The sequence below is a fragment of the Typopeltis vanoorti genome, chromosome 10 (genome assembly GCF_054136105.1).
Source record: "Typopeltis vanoorti isolate ZY-2024b chromosome 10, IOZ_Tvanoo_1.0, whole genome shotgun sequence".
Lineage (NCBI taxonomy): Eukaryota > Metazoa > Arthropoda > Arachnida > Uropygi > Thelyphonidae > Typopeltis > Typopeltis vanoorti.
The window spans coordinates 24032420-24049388 of record NC_143558.1 but is presented as its reverse complement, the minus strand read 5'-3'; the positions used below and the strand labels follow the sequence as shown (position 1 = coordinate 24049388).

Sequence of the window (16969 nt, the reverse complement as noted above, 5' to 3'; positions counted from 1 at the left end):
ATTAGACAACTACAGATCGGAAGTGATTGGACTTTGCAAAACCAGATGCACTGGAAAAGGAGAATTTCACCATGGACAGTACAAAATTTTAACTTCAGGCAAGGAGGACAATCAACACCAAGAGGGAGTGACACTTATATTAAAACCAAAGGCTCTAAACTCTCTATTGTCTTACAATCCCATCCCACCTAGGATAATTATATCAAGATTTAAAACATCGATTGGATCACTGACTATTATTCAAGTATACTCACCAACTTCAACATCATCAGAAGAAGACATTGAGGGGTTCTATACTGATCTGCAAAAACCAGTATAGGAGACATAAGGAAATGACTAAAACAAGAAATAACAACAGTAGACAAAATCCAGAAAGAAGAACACCACGATGGTTTGGCCATGTGATCAGAATGGAAACAGAAAGGTTATCAACTAAAGAAGTGGAAAGAGTTCATTTGGCCTCATCATCCACATAGATGATGGAAGAGAGAGAAGAAGGGGGGGGGGGGCAGAAGAATTAAGAACATGACTGGATAAGGCCATTGCCCAGGTTCTGAGATGTTCTTTGATATGAAGCTCAGTTGATTTCTGTTTGTCTATAAAATGGGAATTACAGCCACATCCATGCCAGTACACATCTGGATACTTCAAATTGTTATGTTTAGGTTTTACTGGTCAAAGCCAGGATTGAAGCTTTGTTAAGGGAATGAATAAGGTACAGATCTTCTATTTCTTGAGGATAGAAATAGAGCTGATATACAGAATTTTGATATAGCCTTTCACATCATTTTTCTCTTCAGCACGGTGAGTAGTAGGATTAAACGAGTTTAGAAATAAACTGTTTACAATAACCATTCTTCAGCAAAATTGATAAAAGCAGTTTTAATTCTCTGGCATCCTTTTCTTCGTTGCTGATGAGAGTATGCACACAGGTTCCTAAAGTAGAAATAATACCAAGCTTTTGAGAATAATGATGGGACTGAGCAAGAAGGTATCTGTTGGTTATGTGTAGGTTTTCTGTAGATGGAGGGTTTTAGTTTTTCAAATGAATGAGTAAGTTTTACTTCAAGAAAAGGAAGTGAACTATTAACTAGTTTCATTGTAAATTTCATCCCAGGATGTTGGTTGTTAAGATTTCTATTCTTAACTGTTCCTATTAAGCCACTGATGATAGTCTGTTAATTCCAGACTGAAATATTTGGCAAATATTAAAATATTCTTGTGCTAACACATTGATAATTCTTGGTTGTTAAGATGATTCCAGAACTCTTGGAGTGAATCTGAACCAAAATGAAGAAAATGTCATCTATATATCCTTTCCTCAGTCTTAGTTTCAATTGAGAGGAGTTTTTTGCTTTTTCTTCAAAAGCTTCTAATAATATATATTTGCTAGTACAGATGATAGAGGATTGCCCATGGCTAACCCGTAATTTTGCTTGTAGATTGTGTTTCCAAAACCATAATGTCACCAAATTTGGTAGGGAGACTAATCAAGACACAGGAAGAAAGATTCCATGAAAAAAAACTTTGTTTGAAAAGTTGCTGATAGGGGGAATATGGTGCTGTGCAGTATAAAAAAAAAAAAGAAAAGAAAAAGAAAAAAAAAAGCATTAATAAAAGCATGTGTTATCATAAGTATTTATTTTATTTATTTAGATATGGCTCACACATGAAAAGTTACATCATGTTAATCCTTAATATATATGAACATATGTACAATAATGAGATAATACAGTCATAAAAGACACACTCAAGAATAGGCTACAACCTGAATGTCTAGGTTGATTATCCAGTCGACTGCACTTGGTCTAGCATGGATGAGGTCCGACAGGTTTCCATTATATGTATGTTTGGCACATTCTACTGTAATATGGTTAATTGTCTGGTGGGGCGATCCACAGTCGCACCTGGGTGAGGCAGTCATGCCCCATTTGTCAAGGTGGTCTGCACATCTGCCATGATTGGTGCGGATTCGGTTGAGGGTAGACCAAGTTTTCCGAGGTAGGTCAAAACCCGAAGGCATCTGTGTTAGGCCCACTAATTCATAGAAGTATCCTGTTGAAGTGTTACCAGAACTATTTCCACTTCTCCTTCATGTTGAAACTTGTCTCTGCAAGATTTTTTGCTGTTAAGATTGGAGGGTGCCTTGACTTTAGCCTGTTTATTTCTAGGGGTGGGATGTCTTCGTGGATTGGAAGATTTTGGATTTCCATGATTTTGCTGTATTCGTGTAGAAGAAAGTTGGATGTGTGGAGGTGGGATGTTGCTTGGCACTGGGAGCCAGTAGGTTGTGGTTGATTTCACTTTTCCAGAAATATGGTGTGTAGTGGTGTTAAGCTGAGCATCAACCAAGTGCACATGGGTGCTGTTCATCCTTATGGATGAGTAGTATTCAGCTGCAGAGTAAATGAGACCAAGAGCACTGCAGCAAAGTGTTGTTTCTGAGGCACCCCCAAGTTGTTCCACATAGCTTTTGCAGTATATTGTTTCATGTTTTTAGCTTGGATGCTGTGTTAATGAGATGTGATTTAAAAGATAGAGTTCTATCCAAGGTGACACCCAGGTATTTCGGGAATCTGTTGTAGCATAGCAGTTTGTGGTTGTAGTAGACCATCAGTTCTTTGTCAGCCTGGTTATTGTTCAGGTGGAAGCATGAAACTTCTGTTTTGCTAGGATTTGGATGTAATCTCCATTTGCTGAAGTATTCATCTAGGACTGCAGGTCATTTGTTAGTGTATCTTCTATTGTAGTAAAATTGGTGTGTGGTGGCTAGAGCAATGTCATCAGCGTAGCAAAATTTCTTGGAGGCTGTATTAGGCAAATCTGCAATGTATACGTTAAAAAGTAGGGGAGCCAGAAATGACCCTTGTAATTCATTATCCAGTGTTCTTTGTTTACTTTTGTTCTCGTCCATACGCACTTTGGAACAGGCTGTTGCTTAGCATGTTATCAATTAGTTTTGCTATTGTTCTGCATGGGACTGCACGGAGCAACTTGCAGATTGCACCATGCCTCCAGACTGTGTCATAAGCTGCGGTAAGATCTACAAAAACTACAGCTGTTTTCAGGCATTTTTTGTAGCCTTCCTCTATAAGTGTGGTGAGTGAAGAACCTGATCACAGCAGCTTCGCTTATGTCTGAATCCGGCCTGTTCCACTGGGACTTGTTTTATTATCTTAGGGGCAATTCTATTAAGGATGAGCCTTTCTAGGACCTTATAACAGGTGCTAAGCAGGGTGATTGGTCGGTAATTTTCTGGTTTGTTGTTGATTTTTTCTGGTTTTAAGATGGGGATAATTTTTGTCCTCTTAAACTCTTTTGGAAGTCTGCCAGTCTGGAGGATGTCAGAGAAAAAGCAAGCCAACCACTGTTGAGCTTTTTGGCCTGTCTTCGACAGGAAATCAGGATGAATGCCATCGAAACCTGGAGCCTTGCCTGGTTTCATATCCATCAGAGCAGTGTTAATATCTTCAAGAGTGAATTGTTGCGAGTATAAAAGATCTGATGGTCTGTTATTTTTCTATGTAAGGTTGCTTTTTATTTGAAGAGTGTGTTGTTTGTCCTTGGTGGATATCTTGATGTGTTGACTATATCTGATGCATATTGGTTAGGAAAATAGCTGATTGTTCCTGGACAGTCAGGGTGCCACTGCCTAGGTTTCTTAGTAGAAGGCTGCATGCTTTTTTACTGGAGTGCCGAAAATAGAGTCTTTCTATTGTCTCAGTCCATTTCTTCTGTCGGTTGGTGTCAAGGCTATGAATAAGTTCATCTGCAATATCAGGATCACCACACTCTAGGTATTCTTGATACAGGTTATTACTGTCATTGTCCCATCCAGGGATAACCCCTTTTTGAAGACTCTTGGTATGGTTTTCTTACCTACAGCTAAAACAGCTCCCACGAGTCTCTTGTAATTATTGCTTCTTGAAGGGATCCAGTGGACATATTTGTCAAGACAGGATGCACTCTGGATGCCAGCAAATGTATTCCAGTCAGTTTTCTGGAAGTTCCAGCAGGGACGTTGGATGGATCTGACAAGGGGTACCTGCAGGCCTACCTCTGATATATAATTGGTTTATGTTGGCTTCGTGAAAAGTTGGAGAGAACTCTTCTCAATGTAGGTAATGGTCATCCATTATTGTCTTAATGGATGACCATTACCTGTTCCAAGCTGCTGACCTGAAAGAAGATCTATCTTTTGCATCAAAAATTAGGTGCATGGTGTGAATTTCTGCCCAGTCAAAGTCTCTCCGCATTCATTGTTGGAAGCATATTTCCATTGTGTGTGTGTGTGTGTGGTGGTGGCTGTTAAAGTCACATATATATGCATCGCAGGGTGGTTGTACACTGGTAGAACTTGTGGAGGGCACAACAGGGCAGGGGGGTTCATACACGTTGGTAATGGTTATGTTCCCTATCATAGTTATCAGATGCATGCCGTCGACAATGTTGGTTGTAATGAGGTGGAATCTTCTGAGGTACTGCGTACATAGGTGGCAAAGCCATGTTCATGATGGCAGGTGGCTCCAATGATAATATAACCAGGAATTCGGCCCCTGCAGTGGACCTGATCCTCATCCTTACATTGAGTCTCTTGAACAAGAACAATGTCGACAATGTAGTCATAAAATCTTTAAGAGGTATTCACATTTTGCTCTACATATGCCCTCAATGTTAATTTGACCAATTTGGACAACAGGTCCAATATTTTTAGTCATCTTGTCTTTAAGAGAGCTAATTCATGTGTGCTGTAACCAGGAGATTGAGAAGATAGTCTGGTTGCCAAGTCGCTCTAGCTCTTCAGCATTATGGTGCACCACAAGTGGTGTACCCTGGATAACGCTGAATAATGCATAAACGATATGTATAATACATATCCTTTATGTATTATATGCTGGATAATACATAAAGGTAATCTTTATGTGTTGCACTTACGATAATATAGCTATAAAATATTTAATATCAATTTAATTTATTACAGTGTTACAGTTACTGGAGCATAAGTGTTATCACAAATTTGTTGCAAAACTCGAGCACTAGTTCGTCTGTGCAAAAGTGGACCTGGTTTCAGTATGGCTACCATTTTCATGGACCAGAACTTGCATCCTGTATACAGTATTGTCAACAGCAGAATGTAATGTGTCTGAAGGAGTGTTCGTCACATTCTGTTATGTTTTTTTACTAAATAGCTTAAGGAAATTACAACGTATACTAGGATATACATTAAAATGAATTTTAATACACTTCCAATATTTCGGCAACGTCACGTTGCCATTTTCACAGGAACTTAAAAACAAGACACGTGCATGCAAGCACAACAGACAGTAAATGAGGACAAAGCAGGAAGCTATTCTTTCTCCTAAAAGTTCCTGATGGTGCCCCCTAGTGGGCAATGTTGGTATTCTTGGGCGATTGGACTGAAGGTCTTCTGATGTAGGTTTCCCAAATTTGGAGCAGTCTCATGCAACCAAATTGTTGAGGTTTGGATTGTTTCTTAGGGCTGAGGCTGATTCCATGAAAAGCCTTTCATATTTGAATTTACTACGGTGAATTATCGTGGCTTTCTTCCACCATATTCTATGGCGGGTATCCGGTGCATGGTCTGCAAGACCAGAGTGGCTGTATTGGTGAAATCGGATGTAGTCCTTGTGTTCTGAAATTCTGATATTAGCTGTCCTGCCTGTTTGACCAAAGTAGGACAGTTTACAGCTGCAAGGTACCTGGTATACACCAAGTAGGTCTAGGGTGGGGGAGGTTGGTCTTTAGTAGAGTGGATAAGAGATGTCAATTTTTTATATGGTCTGTAACAAGAAGTTTTTTTAGGATTTTTGCAATTTTTTTCGAGGTGGTTCGGATATAGGGTATGGTGATGGATTTAAAGTAATCCTTGTTGTGGGGGGGGGGGGGGGTTGTGGTTTATTGGTTTCAATATTTTTTTTGGATTTTTTTTTTTGGGGGGGGGTAACCATTGGTTGAGAAAGTGTTGAGAATGTGGTTTAGTTCTGTGGTTAGGGCTTTGTCATTTGAACAGATAAGTTTAGCCCTGTTGTGTAGTGTCTTAATGACTTGTGTCTTAATCGTAGTGTCATAATAAAAATGCATAACCAACATCTAAGCCTTTCCATGAGAATCTGTTATATGTTGTCTTTTAAGGCTTCCAAGTTTGGGACACCACAATAGATGTTGGCCTTCAGGTAACCCCACAAAAATCGCATGGAGTAATATCAGAAGAGTGAGGTGGACATGCAACTGGAAAGATGTGACTAATCACTCCTTCTTCTGTGAAGTGATGCCTTAGAAGCTGCTGTACTGGTCATGCAATCAGGGGTGGTGCTTCATCTTGCATGAAAATTCTCGTCCAGACATCATCGTTGCTGAAGTTATGGAATGGTGAAATTTCCATGATGTTTTTGTGTGCTAATGGAACAAGTTACTGGTCCTGTCGGAGTGATGTCCTTGAAAAAAAATGGCCCTATTATAAAATCTGCTGTGAAGCCACACCAAATGGTAATTTTCGGTGAATGTAATGGGAGTTCCTGGAGCATATGGGGGGTGATTTGTAAGCCCAAATTCAACCATTTTGGGTGTTTATAGTCCCATTCAGATAAAAATGCACCTAATCTCTTCACAGAATTTTCCAAGGCATCATTGACGTCCTGACTGACCAGAAATGTCAGAGCAAATGCCATTCGCTTATCATAGGCATCATGTAGCAGTTGCTGTATATGCTGATTTTGTATGGATAAAATGTAATAATATTGTGCAAGACTTTCCATACTGTGAAATAAGGCATGTTCAATTGTCATGCTACTCCACGAGTGCTGCTACTACTAGCAACATTTTTGTGTGATCTGTCAACATCTGCAGTGGCAATTTCTTCAATTACCTGTGGTGGCACTGGTTTCTGTCCTCTGCTAGGTCGAACTTCCAGAGATCCTGTTTTTTCAAACTTCCAAATCATCAATCTGCATTAATTGACAGAGAGGAGATGTGGTAGATGCATTGTAATTAAAGTAAAATATCTTTGAATAGCGTATGATAAGATAAAGTGAGATGTTGAACACAATCATCAATAGGAACACATCTGAAAAGTTTTCTCTTTACTTTATAGCTCTTATGATGCCAGAAAAACAAGTGTTCAACTTAATTTTCTGCCAGTTTTCTGCTTCATGGGCTACAACAGCACCATATTCCCCCTCTATCAGTAACTTTTTGAACTAAATTTTTTTTTTTTTTTTCATGGAATCCTTCTTCCAATGTCTTGATTAGTCTCTTCCTACCAAATTTGGTGACATTCTGGTTGTTAGATTGAGCCACATAAGGCTCTGAATAGGGGAAGTTTAATTATGGCCACCTTATATATAAAAACCTGCACAGAGAAAAAAAAAAGCTACCTTTTACCATCTTTAGTTTCAAAAAGATGCTAAGCATTTTTTCACAGTTACTTAGCTGATAGAATGAGTACTGCTTTATTGAGAAGATGGGAACTAATAAACTTTCCTTGCCCATTGACTCTCCCTAATAGCAAACACTGCTATAACAAATTCACTCATTGTAATAAATCCTGAATTAAATCCATAAACTCTGAAAATTTTCAACCAAAGCCATGGATAATGCTGTGCTTTCTTTTATTGTTCTTGTTCTTGCAATACCCACAAGTTTGCTTTGATGAAAGTGATTATAGCTGATTTTTACTGATGATTTTTTTGTTTTTGTTTTGTTTTAGGAAGAAGTTATGACATTAGAAAGGATATTACTTCAGACAATTAAATTTGATCTTCAAGTTGATCACCCATATGGTTATTTATTAAAATATGCAAAATGTCTAAGAGGTGAGTAAGAAGCTGATCTGCATGAGTTGCTGATGTATTGATAATTGTGAAATTTATTACTAAATATTCCTAACTTAAATTTGCTTCATAAGTATATATTGAATAGATCTTAGACAAATGCTCTACCAGTATTAGTGTTTTAGGAGAGATTATATCGTCAAAAATACTATGATTGATCACTTTTAGTACTAAAAAAATCTCTATCTCTAGATAACTCAGTTTGATTTGTTTGGTAATAAAAGAAAGGAAAATGAACTATAAAAACATGGACAGGACAGAAGTTTTTTTTTTTTATGTTATAGGAAAGTGATTAGTTGTTTGCTTAGTGATTAATGTTTTGTGTGATTATAAAGCGAGTTGTGAACAGAGATGCGAGTTGTTACATATATTAAGTAATAATAGACTTCAGATTAAGGTACTTATTAGTGCCCTGTAGTATACTAATTCATTCATTGGGTATGGCTTTTTTATTATTTGTTTCAAGATTGGAATACTGTGAGTGGGCATACTAAGAATAAAATACAAAAAATGGGAAACTCACATGGAAAATTATTTTTATTTGTAAAATTTTCACCTATGTTTCACAGGCATCTTCGGTACAAAAATGGAACAGTAATTAATAAAAATTCTAAAAAGTGCTACACCTTAGTGGTGTAAGATAACAAAAACAGATTTTAGAGAAGTTGGTAAGAAATGGGTAGACAGACAAGCTATACTCTGCAAGGAGCAGCATGGATTTACTAAAGAAGGTCATGTTTTAGCAATTTGCTCATGTTTTATAACAATGCTACGACTGAGTTAGATAAAGGGAATGGATATACTATGATGCTGTTGAATTTTGCTAATGCATTTGATAGGATACCACATGAAAGGCTGTTGCATAAACTGGAGGATATGGGATTGGAATATAAACTCTTGACTTGGATTAGTGGATGGTTGATAGACAGATATCAAAAAAGTAGTATATGGTGGGTGTGAATCTGCCAGATTTAAGGTGACTAGTGGTGTATTTCAGGGTTGGTTCAATCCTTGGACCATTGTTCAATCTATGCATTGATAACATTAGAAAGGGTCTAATAGGAGATATGCATTTATTTGCCAATGATGCAAAGATGGGCAGGGCAATCGGGGATGCTACTGATATTCAGCACTTACAGAATGATTTGAATAGGCTGGAAATTTGGGCAAACCAAAATGGCTGTCAGTTTATGGTAGTAAGTGTAAAGTTATGCACTTTAGCACAATGAGATTTCCAGTGGCATGTTATATTAGCGGGATTATGCTACAAGAAACTTATGAGATTAGGGATCTTGATGTAATGGTAGTTCAAAGGTCACATAACAAAAATTGCAAATACAACTCAAAGGATAATTGCTATGATGAAGCAAACCTTGACATGTAAGAATAAGGAAGTCATTTTACCTCTTTATTAGACCTTGATAAGACTGCACCTGGACTATTGCATGCAGATTTGGTCTCCAAGGTTCCAAGGGGATAAAGGAGCTGTGGAAGGGTGCAAAAAAGAATATACCTGGATTTTGAAATTTTTATTATGAGTATATGGATTACAAACTCTGGTTAACAGGAGAAAGAGAGATGATATGATAGAGGTCAGTCTATAAACTTCTGAATGTGTGCTATAGGCTGTCATCTGATGAAATTTTTCATTATAAGGAAGGTGTGGAGAGAACACAGAGTCATCCATGAAAGGTAAGTTTGTTCACAGTCAAGAAAGAGGTAAGAGCTAGATTTTTCTCTCACAGAGCAAGTGAGTGAGTTTAATAGTTTGCCTTTAGAGATAGTGAATGCATCTAGTGTGAGTGAGTTTAAGGGAAGGTGTGGCTGCTGGTTTGGGTGATGTATAGCCTCTCTCGATGAGGTCTTGACTCCCTGGAGGTCTCAGATAATAATAATAATTTTGCACATCAGTGTTACAATTGTTTCTCTGATATATAAGTTTTTCTTTATTTTTATTGCAAAATTGTATACTTTCTCTCTTCCTGCCATATGAACACAAAATTTAGCACTTAGTATCCAGAACTAGCTAATTCATCCATTCACTATGCTGCCATCTATTGGTGCCTACTGGTGGTTTTATATTGGACAATTTATGCATTCCCAGTAATTCTTATATATTACTATTCACTGTTTCTGTGGGCATATGCAGATTTGTGTAAAACAAATTATTCAAAATTGTACAAATTGGACAAGTTTATGGTATAGGGCAAAATTCAGTTGATTTTTGAAACTTCAGGATAATTTTTATCTTTAATAGTGATAGACTGCTTAGGAGAGAGATCATATTCAAGATGTAACTCTAGCTAGGATGTGCAGTGGTAATAGCGATACAAATGTCAGTGGGTTCATGCATTTTGATGTGTCTGGAGAGAAAGCACAGTTTCCCAACTAAGCCAAGTAGACTGTAGATTTAAGTATAAGAAAAAGCAAGGAGATAACTTGTTATGTCTATACACAAATGCCAGGAACATTAGGAACAAAGTAGATGAGTTTGTTGCTTTGGTGTATCCGTTGTGGCCAAAAATTGTTGACATTAGTGAAATCTTGCTCTCAAATTTGGTTGTAGCAATTGGAATTAAGTATAAAGAGTATAGTATTTTTAACATAATGATATATATATGGGGAGGTGTTGCTACAGATCTGGCAGTTCATTTGCTATGGATAAAGAAATGCATTGCCAAATTACCCTGATGGGTACTAAACGAGTAATTATTATGGGTTAATTATCCAAATTATTGATTCTGTAGTAGCCAGAACTCATGAGAACAAAAGAGAATTTGAGCTGTTGCAAGACAACTGTCTCAAGCAGCATATGAAAGAAGCAACTTGAGAACAAAGTGTTAAATTTGATCATAGCATCAGTCTTAGTTAAGGATGCGACAGTCACATGTTGTTTGCTGTTTTAAGGATACTTGTGACATAAGACTGAATGATATATGCACGTAAACACAAGAAAGATATTTAATTAACCAAATATTTCGGTCTGGAAATAGCAGACCATCCTCAGTGGTATTACAAGAACAGTTTTAAAAAATACAAGCTAGAATACTAACAATAGATTGTTAAAAATAGAACATGCCGCGTGATGTTATATCACTAAGTATTAAGTATAAAACGGAATATTTTGAAGTAGAGACATGATTGAAAAAAAAAAATTAATGAGTAATCTTCATTAGACTTTCCCAGATTTTTGATATAGATATACAGTCATTACGATTCAGGTTGGGACGATGGAGCAAGGCCTCCATGCTTTCCTTGAACAAACATTCGAACCTATAACGGGATCTATGTAAGAGGCGAGTCCTGGACCAAAAGATGCTGTGGTCAGTTTCAATCCCATGTTGAGCCAATCCAGACTTTCCAGGTTTGTTGTGAAGAATGGAGGATTGATGTTCTTGGATTCTTTTTTCAAGAGAATGTCAAGTCTGTCCAAAATAGGAGAGATCACAGTTGCAAGGAATTTGATAAACTCCAGGAAGAGATAAAGTTGAGCGTTTGTCTTTAGGAGAAGGAAAATAAGAAGACTATTTAATAGGTGAATACGTAGTTGTTAAATCATATTTCTTCAAAATTCTTGCGATAGGTTCTGAAATACCGGAGATATAAAGAATAGGTACTCGACGTATTGAAACTTTGTTGTTTTGTGGAGAATTATAAGAATTGAGAAGATGTTGAGTACTTTTTTTAGAAAAGCCATTGAGTTTCATGTGTTGTTGGATAGTAGAAAGTTCTTTCTGTAGATAATCTGCAGAACATTTAGAACAATTAGTTTTGGCTCTTCTGATGAGGCATTTTATGATTCCTGTTTTTTGACATGGATGATAAGCTGATTCTTTAAGAATATAACGACCTGTGAACGTTGGTTTCCTGTATACTGTAGTTGTAAGAATATTTGAAGGTGACCGGATGAATCTTACATTGGTAACTGTAATTCTTTTTTAAAAAACTCCTCAGATTTCTTAGAAAAATTAAAAAATGTCTCATTACAACCTACAGATCTTATGGTGAGCTTTGATATAGAATCTTTTATATACCAATGTACCTCTCAAGGAAACTTTAAAATTACTTGCTGACATCTTTCCTCAAGACATTATAAAACTATTCGATTTCATAATACATTCTGGATATTTCGTATGTCAAAATAAATTTTACAGCCAAGTAGAAGGAACGGCCATGGGAAGTCCTCTTTCTCATGCTTTAGCCAACTTTTATTTAGAACATTTAGAAAAAGTCCTCTTCTCATCTATTTTCCCTCAACCACCTTTTTGGGTAAGATATATAGATGACATCTTTACTATTTGGTCTCACAGCAAAAACTCTTTACCTTCTTTTTTAAACAGTATTATTTCCTTGCATCATCGTATAAAGTTTACTATGGAAATAGAAGAAAACAACCAGTTATCTTTTTTAGACGTTCTCCTCATCCGGTCACCTTTAAATATTCTTACAACTACAGTATACAGGAAACCAGCGTTCTCAGGTCGTTATATTCTTAAAGAATCAGCCCATCATCCATGTCAAAAAACGGGAATTATAAAATGCCTCATCAGAAGAGCCAAAACTAATTGTTCTAAATGTTCTGCAGATTATCTACAGAAAGAACTTTCTACTATCCAACAACACATGAAACTCAATGGCTTTTCTAAAAAAAAGTACTCAACATCTCAATTCTTATAATCTTCCACAAAACAACAAAGTTTCAATACGTCGAGTGCCTATTCCTTATATCTCCGGTATTTCAGAACCTATCACAAGAATTTTAAAGAAATATGATTTAACAACTATGTATTCACCTATTAAATAGTCTTCTTATTTTCCTTCTCCTAAAGACAAACGCTCAACTTTATCTCTTCCTGGAGTTTATCAAATTCCTTGCAACTGTGATCTCTCCTATTTTGGACAGACTGGACAGTCTCTTGAAAAAAGAATCCAAGAACATCAATCCTCCATTCTTCACAACAAACCTGAAAAGTCTGGATTGACTCAACACGGGATTGAAACTGACCACAGCATCTTTTAGTCCAGGACTCGCCTCTTACATAGATCCCGTTATAGGTTCGAACGTTTGTTCAAGGAAAGCGTGGAGGCCTTGCTCCATCGTCCCAACCTGAATCGTAATGACTGTATATCTATATCAAAAATCTGGGAAAGTCTAATCAAGATTACTCATTAATTTTAATTTTTTTTTCAATCATGTCTCTACTTCAAAATATTTCGTTTTATACTTAATACTTAGTGATATAACATCACATGGCGTGTTCTATTTTTAACGATCTATTGTTAGTATTCTAGCTTGTGTTTTTTAAAACTGTTCTTGTAATACCACTGAGGATGGTCTGCTATTTCCAGACCGAAATATTTGGTTAATTAAATATCTTTCTTGTGTTTACGTGCATATATCATTCAGTCACATGTTGTACTAATCTGGGAAGTAGCCAACTATATGGATGTTCCAGTCAACTACATGCTGAACTACAAATCTGGAAATTATGAAAAACCCAGGCGATTACTATCTTTGATTCCATGTTATCAGTATCATGATATCTGTGATCCCACAGTACTGAATGGGAAGGATATCAGCTGTGCATGGCAAGCTTTTGAAAATGCTTAAAGATGTGGTTATATGAATGTGTCTCTGGAATTCAAAGAAACAAATACAATGGGAGCGAAATATATGTGCAGTCTTATTAAACAAGAAATTCTTAAAAAGATGATGTAGAAGGAATATCACAAGAATAAGAGTGTGAGGAATTATAAAATATATGAAGTGCATCCCAGAAAAGTAAAAGTATTGTGTGGAAAGCTAAGCTGAAGTATGAAAAGTAATTAGCTATATAGGCTAAAGGCAGCGAAAAGAATTTTATCATTATGCTTCAAGTAAAAGAAAGAATGAACAAATGAACATGGAAGAATAACTACTGAACGAATGCAGATACTCTTGTATCAAAAACAGATGTGGTAGTTCAAATAATGAGTGCTCACTTCACCATCTATCAACCTGGTGTATGTAACATAGTGCACAGTGTTACCACCATATTGGATGAAGAGATAGAGGTGCATGAGAAGGTTATAGAGCTGTTGCATAACCTGGATAAGAATTCAGCAATAGGGATAGTGGGATACCAGCACATATGCTAAAGAAATGTTAAGCCGAACTGGCTAGGTGATTGACACATTTGTGTCGTGTCATTTGAATCACAGCTCCAGAAGGATATCACAGGAATGGGAAGAATGCATGATAATTCCATTGTGCAAAGACTGATGTGAACTGTTGACCTATCAGTATCTCTGGAATGATTGTGAAGCTTTTAGAGAAGTTGGTAGGATCTCCCATACTGAAATGAATGACCAAACAATCTATACTTTGCAAATGAAATGCATGTTTATAGGCAGGTTAATCATAGATGCTATAGATATATAGTATTTACAGGATGATTTGAATAGGCTGAAAAGTGTGGGCAAATGATGATGTCTGTTACTTCAGTATTTGTAAGTATAAAGCTATGTACTTTGGTATGATGCAGCAGCATATCCAGCAGTATATTATATTGGTGTGATTATGCTTACAATAGCTGACAAGACTAGACTAAAAATCTTCGTTATGGTGGATAAAAAGTTGAAGTTCAAGGGTCACATAGAAAAAATTGCAAATACAACTTAGAGGATAACTGTGATATTGAAACATGTAACTTCGGCTACAGGATTACACATACAGCCTCCTTTAATGAGTCCTTGACCCCCGAGAGATCTAATAATAATTACTAAAGACAACACTGAGGTTAGAGCAGGACGGATAGTTTGAAGTTGGACACTTATCCTTCTTATGGACTCTTGCCATGCTATGTGGGTGCCAGCCAAGTATGATTTAGTGAATAAATGGAAAAGAACAGGTGTTAGTTCAGGAATATATCTCTTGAGCACAATTGGCAGGATTCCATCAAGACCCAGAAGCCTTTTTGATACCTTGATTATTTAAGATTCTTCTGATGCCTTTCTGTTGGAAGGCCACAGGAAGCATGAGATGTCATGTTCCAGTTAAAGTAGGTGATTTGCTTTGGCCATCTATGATGAGTTGGATGAAACAAATGATGCACTAGGTCAATATTATCTTTAGGTGATGTTGCAGTACTGAAATTGATAACTGAAATCGGAATAATTAAATCACCGTTTTATAAAGATTATAGAAGAAAAGATCTACGTTGAGATTTTGTAATTATTGATATATCAGCATGATTATTCTCCTTTTTACCTTTGGTGCTTGAAATAGAAAAAGTTATCAAAAGCATTAAATGGAAAGGTTGCTGAAGTAGATAATATTTGACCAGAAATGCTGAAATGTGGATGTTAAATAAGGTATAACAATTTTGCAGTGGCTACACTGCATAATTTTAGAAGGCCTAGTGGTCAAATTGATTGTAGTAGAGCTCTCATAGTTCCCACCTTTAAAAAGGGTAATAAAACAATGTGTGAATTACAGAGAAATTTCTCTATTAAATGTTCCAGGAAGATTTATACAAGCATATTTCAGAATTGGTTAAGAAGAATTGAAATTGTGAAAGAGAAACTTGGAGAACAACATGCTGGGTTTGTTCAGGCCAAATAGATGTGGTCAACATTAGATTTTCACTTTATAACAATAGTTCAGAAAAAATCACAGAAATATAATGAGGATCTGTAGTGAAATTTTATACATCTGGAAAAGGCATACAACAAGATTTTCAAAACACTACAATATTATGGATAAATCTGACATTATACAGAGTAGTACATAATGTATGCTTACGTTGTAATTAGTAGTTAGAAATGAAGGAAATACAGGAAGATGCTTGATGTAAAATCAGGTGTAAAACAAGGATATACACTGTCCGCTCTTATTCGTCATCTGTGTGTATTGTATAATGAGAGAAAGTGGCATTAAACCTAATATCAGAACTAGAGATATTAAACTTAGCACTTTGTTTTATGCATATGATGACTTACACTCCTAAACACATTTAGTTCAAGTCTCCAGGATTCTCTAACTTAATTGAATAACTATACATATTAGATAGTAATAGACAATCTTCAGAGTAAACAGTATAAAGTAGAACAAACCACAATTTAGTACATGATGTTAAACTGTATTTAAAATCTATATAATATTTTGAAACCTAAATATGGTGGAAAAAAGTAAAGTAAAATGATGAATTATAGAAATTCCTTATGAGTGACTGGTATTTCCAGAGCATTGTATAACTAGTGGTAGAAAAAGCTGTAGTATGGCAAGTGAAGGATTATTCTTATGGTAGGTTGCTGTTTTGAGCATATAGTTCCCTTAGAGACTGAAATTAGAGAGTCAATGATCTCTATATAGATGGCATCAAGTTGTAGAACACAAAGAATATTAGTGCTGTATGTGATGTTAGTGGGGTAAGAAATTATAGGTTGATTTTCTTTTTGAACAATTGAAGGTTGTAGTTCTTGAGGACAGCAAGTGGAGTATTATTCCATTCTGAAGAATTGAAGCAAATGGAATGAAAGACGTGTGGAGAACTGGTTTTGGTTTGATGTTTTAGTTGGCTTGTGAAAATGGTCAGCTGTCAGGTCTAGAAGAATAATTGATTCTAGTTCAGTTGAACAGGAACTGCCCATTAAAAAAATGAGTAAAAAATAAAGCATAATGTAGAAACGTCTCCTCTTAACCAAACAAAAAATCCAATATTTTACCCTGAAAAATGCATCATTTGTGAAGTGGAATTGTTAATTATAGCATCAACTAAGCTTTTGCCTTGTGAATGTATCAAAGCACATAAATTACATATCTTAATGGTTTGGTCCCTTGGGGTGGGGGATATTATTTAACAAAATAAATTGAGTTGTTCCCTTCTTAATGATATTAAATTTTTTAATACTTTTTTTAATCACTAAAATTATGAGAACAGTATTCAAACTAACTTTGTACATCTTCCAAAAACTTTCTGTGTTGAGCAGATAAGGCTTTTAGAGGCTGAGGAGGCAGTGGTCAGTTGGTTATTTTAAGTGGAAGTAAAAGGGGGGGGGGGCTGATCCAGATTCCTAATTTTGTTTTCCTAAAACTTCCAGTATTGTGGTTCCTAATTCAGATCCTTAATTCAGATCCT

The 16969-nt window shown here is 36.2% G+C and overlaps 1 protein-coding gene across 4 annotated transcripts in view; it reads left to right on the top strand.

The window, feature by feature from the left end:
* CycK (cyclin K) overlaps positions 1-16969 on the top strand; it is an 80495-nt gene that overhangs the window by 40376 nt on the left and 23150 nt on the right. For all 4 annotated transcript variants that reach the window (XM_090399089.1, XM_090399091.1, XM_090399090.1 and 1 more), the window contains exon 5: positions 7727-7832. In XM_090399089.1, the coding sequence (XP_090255215.1) occupies positions 7727-7832 (106 nt within the window). The remainder of the gene's footprint in view (positions 1-7726; positions 7833-16969) is intronic.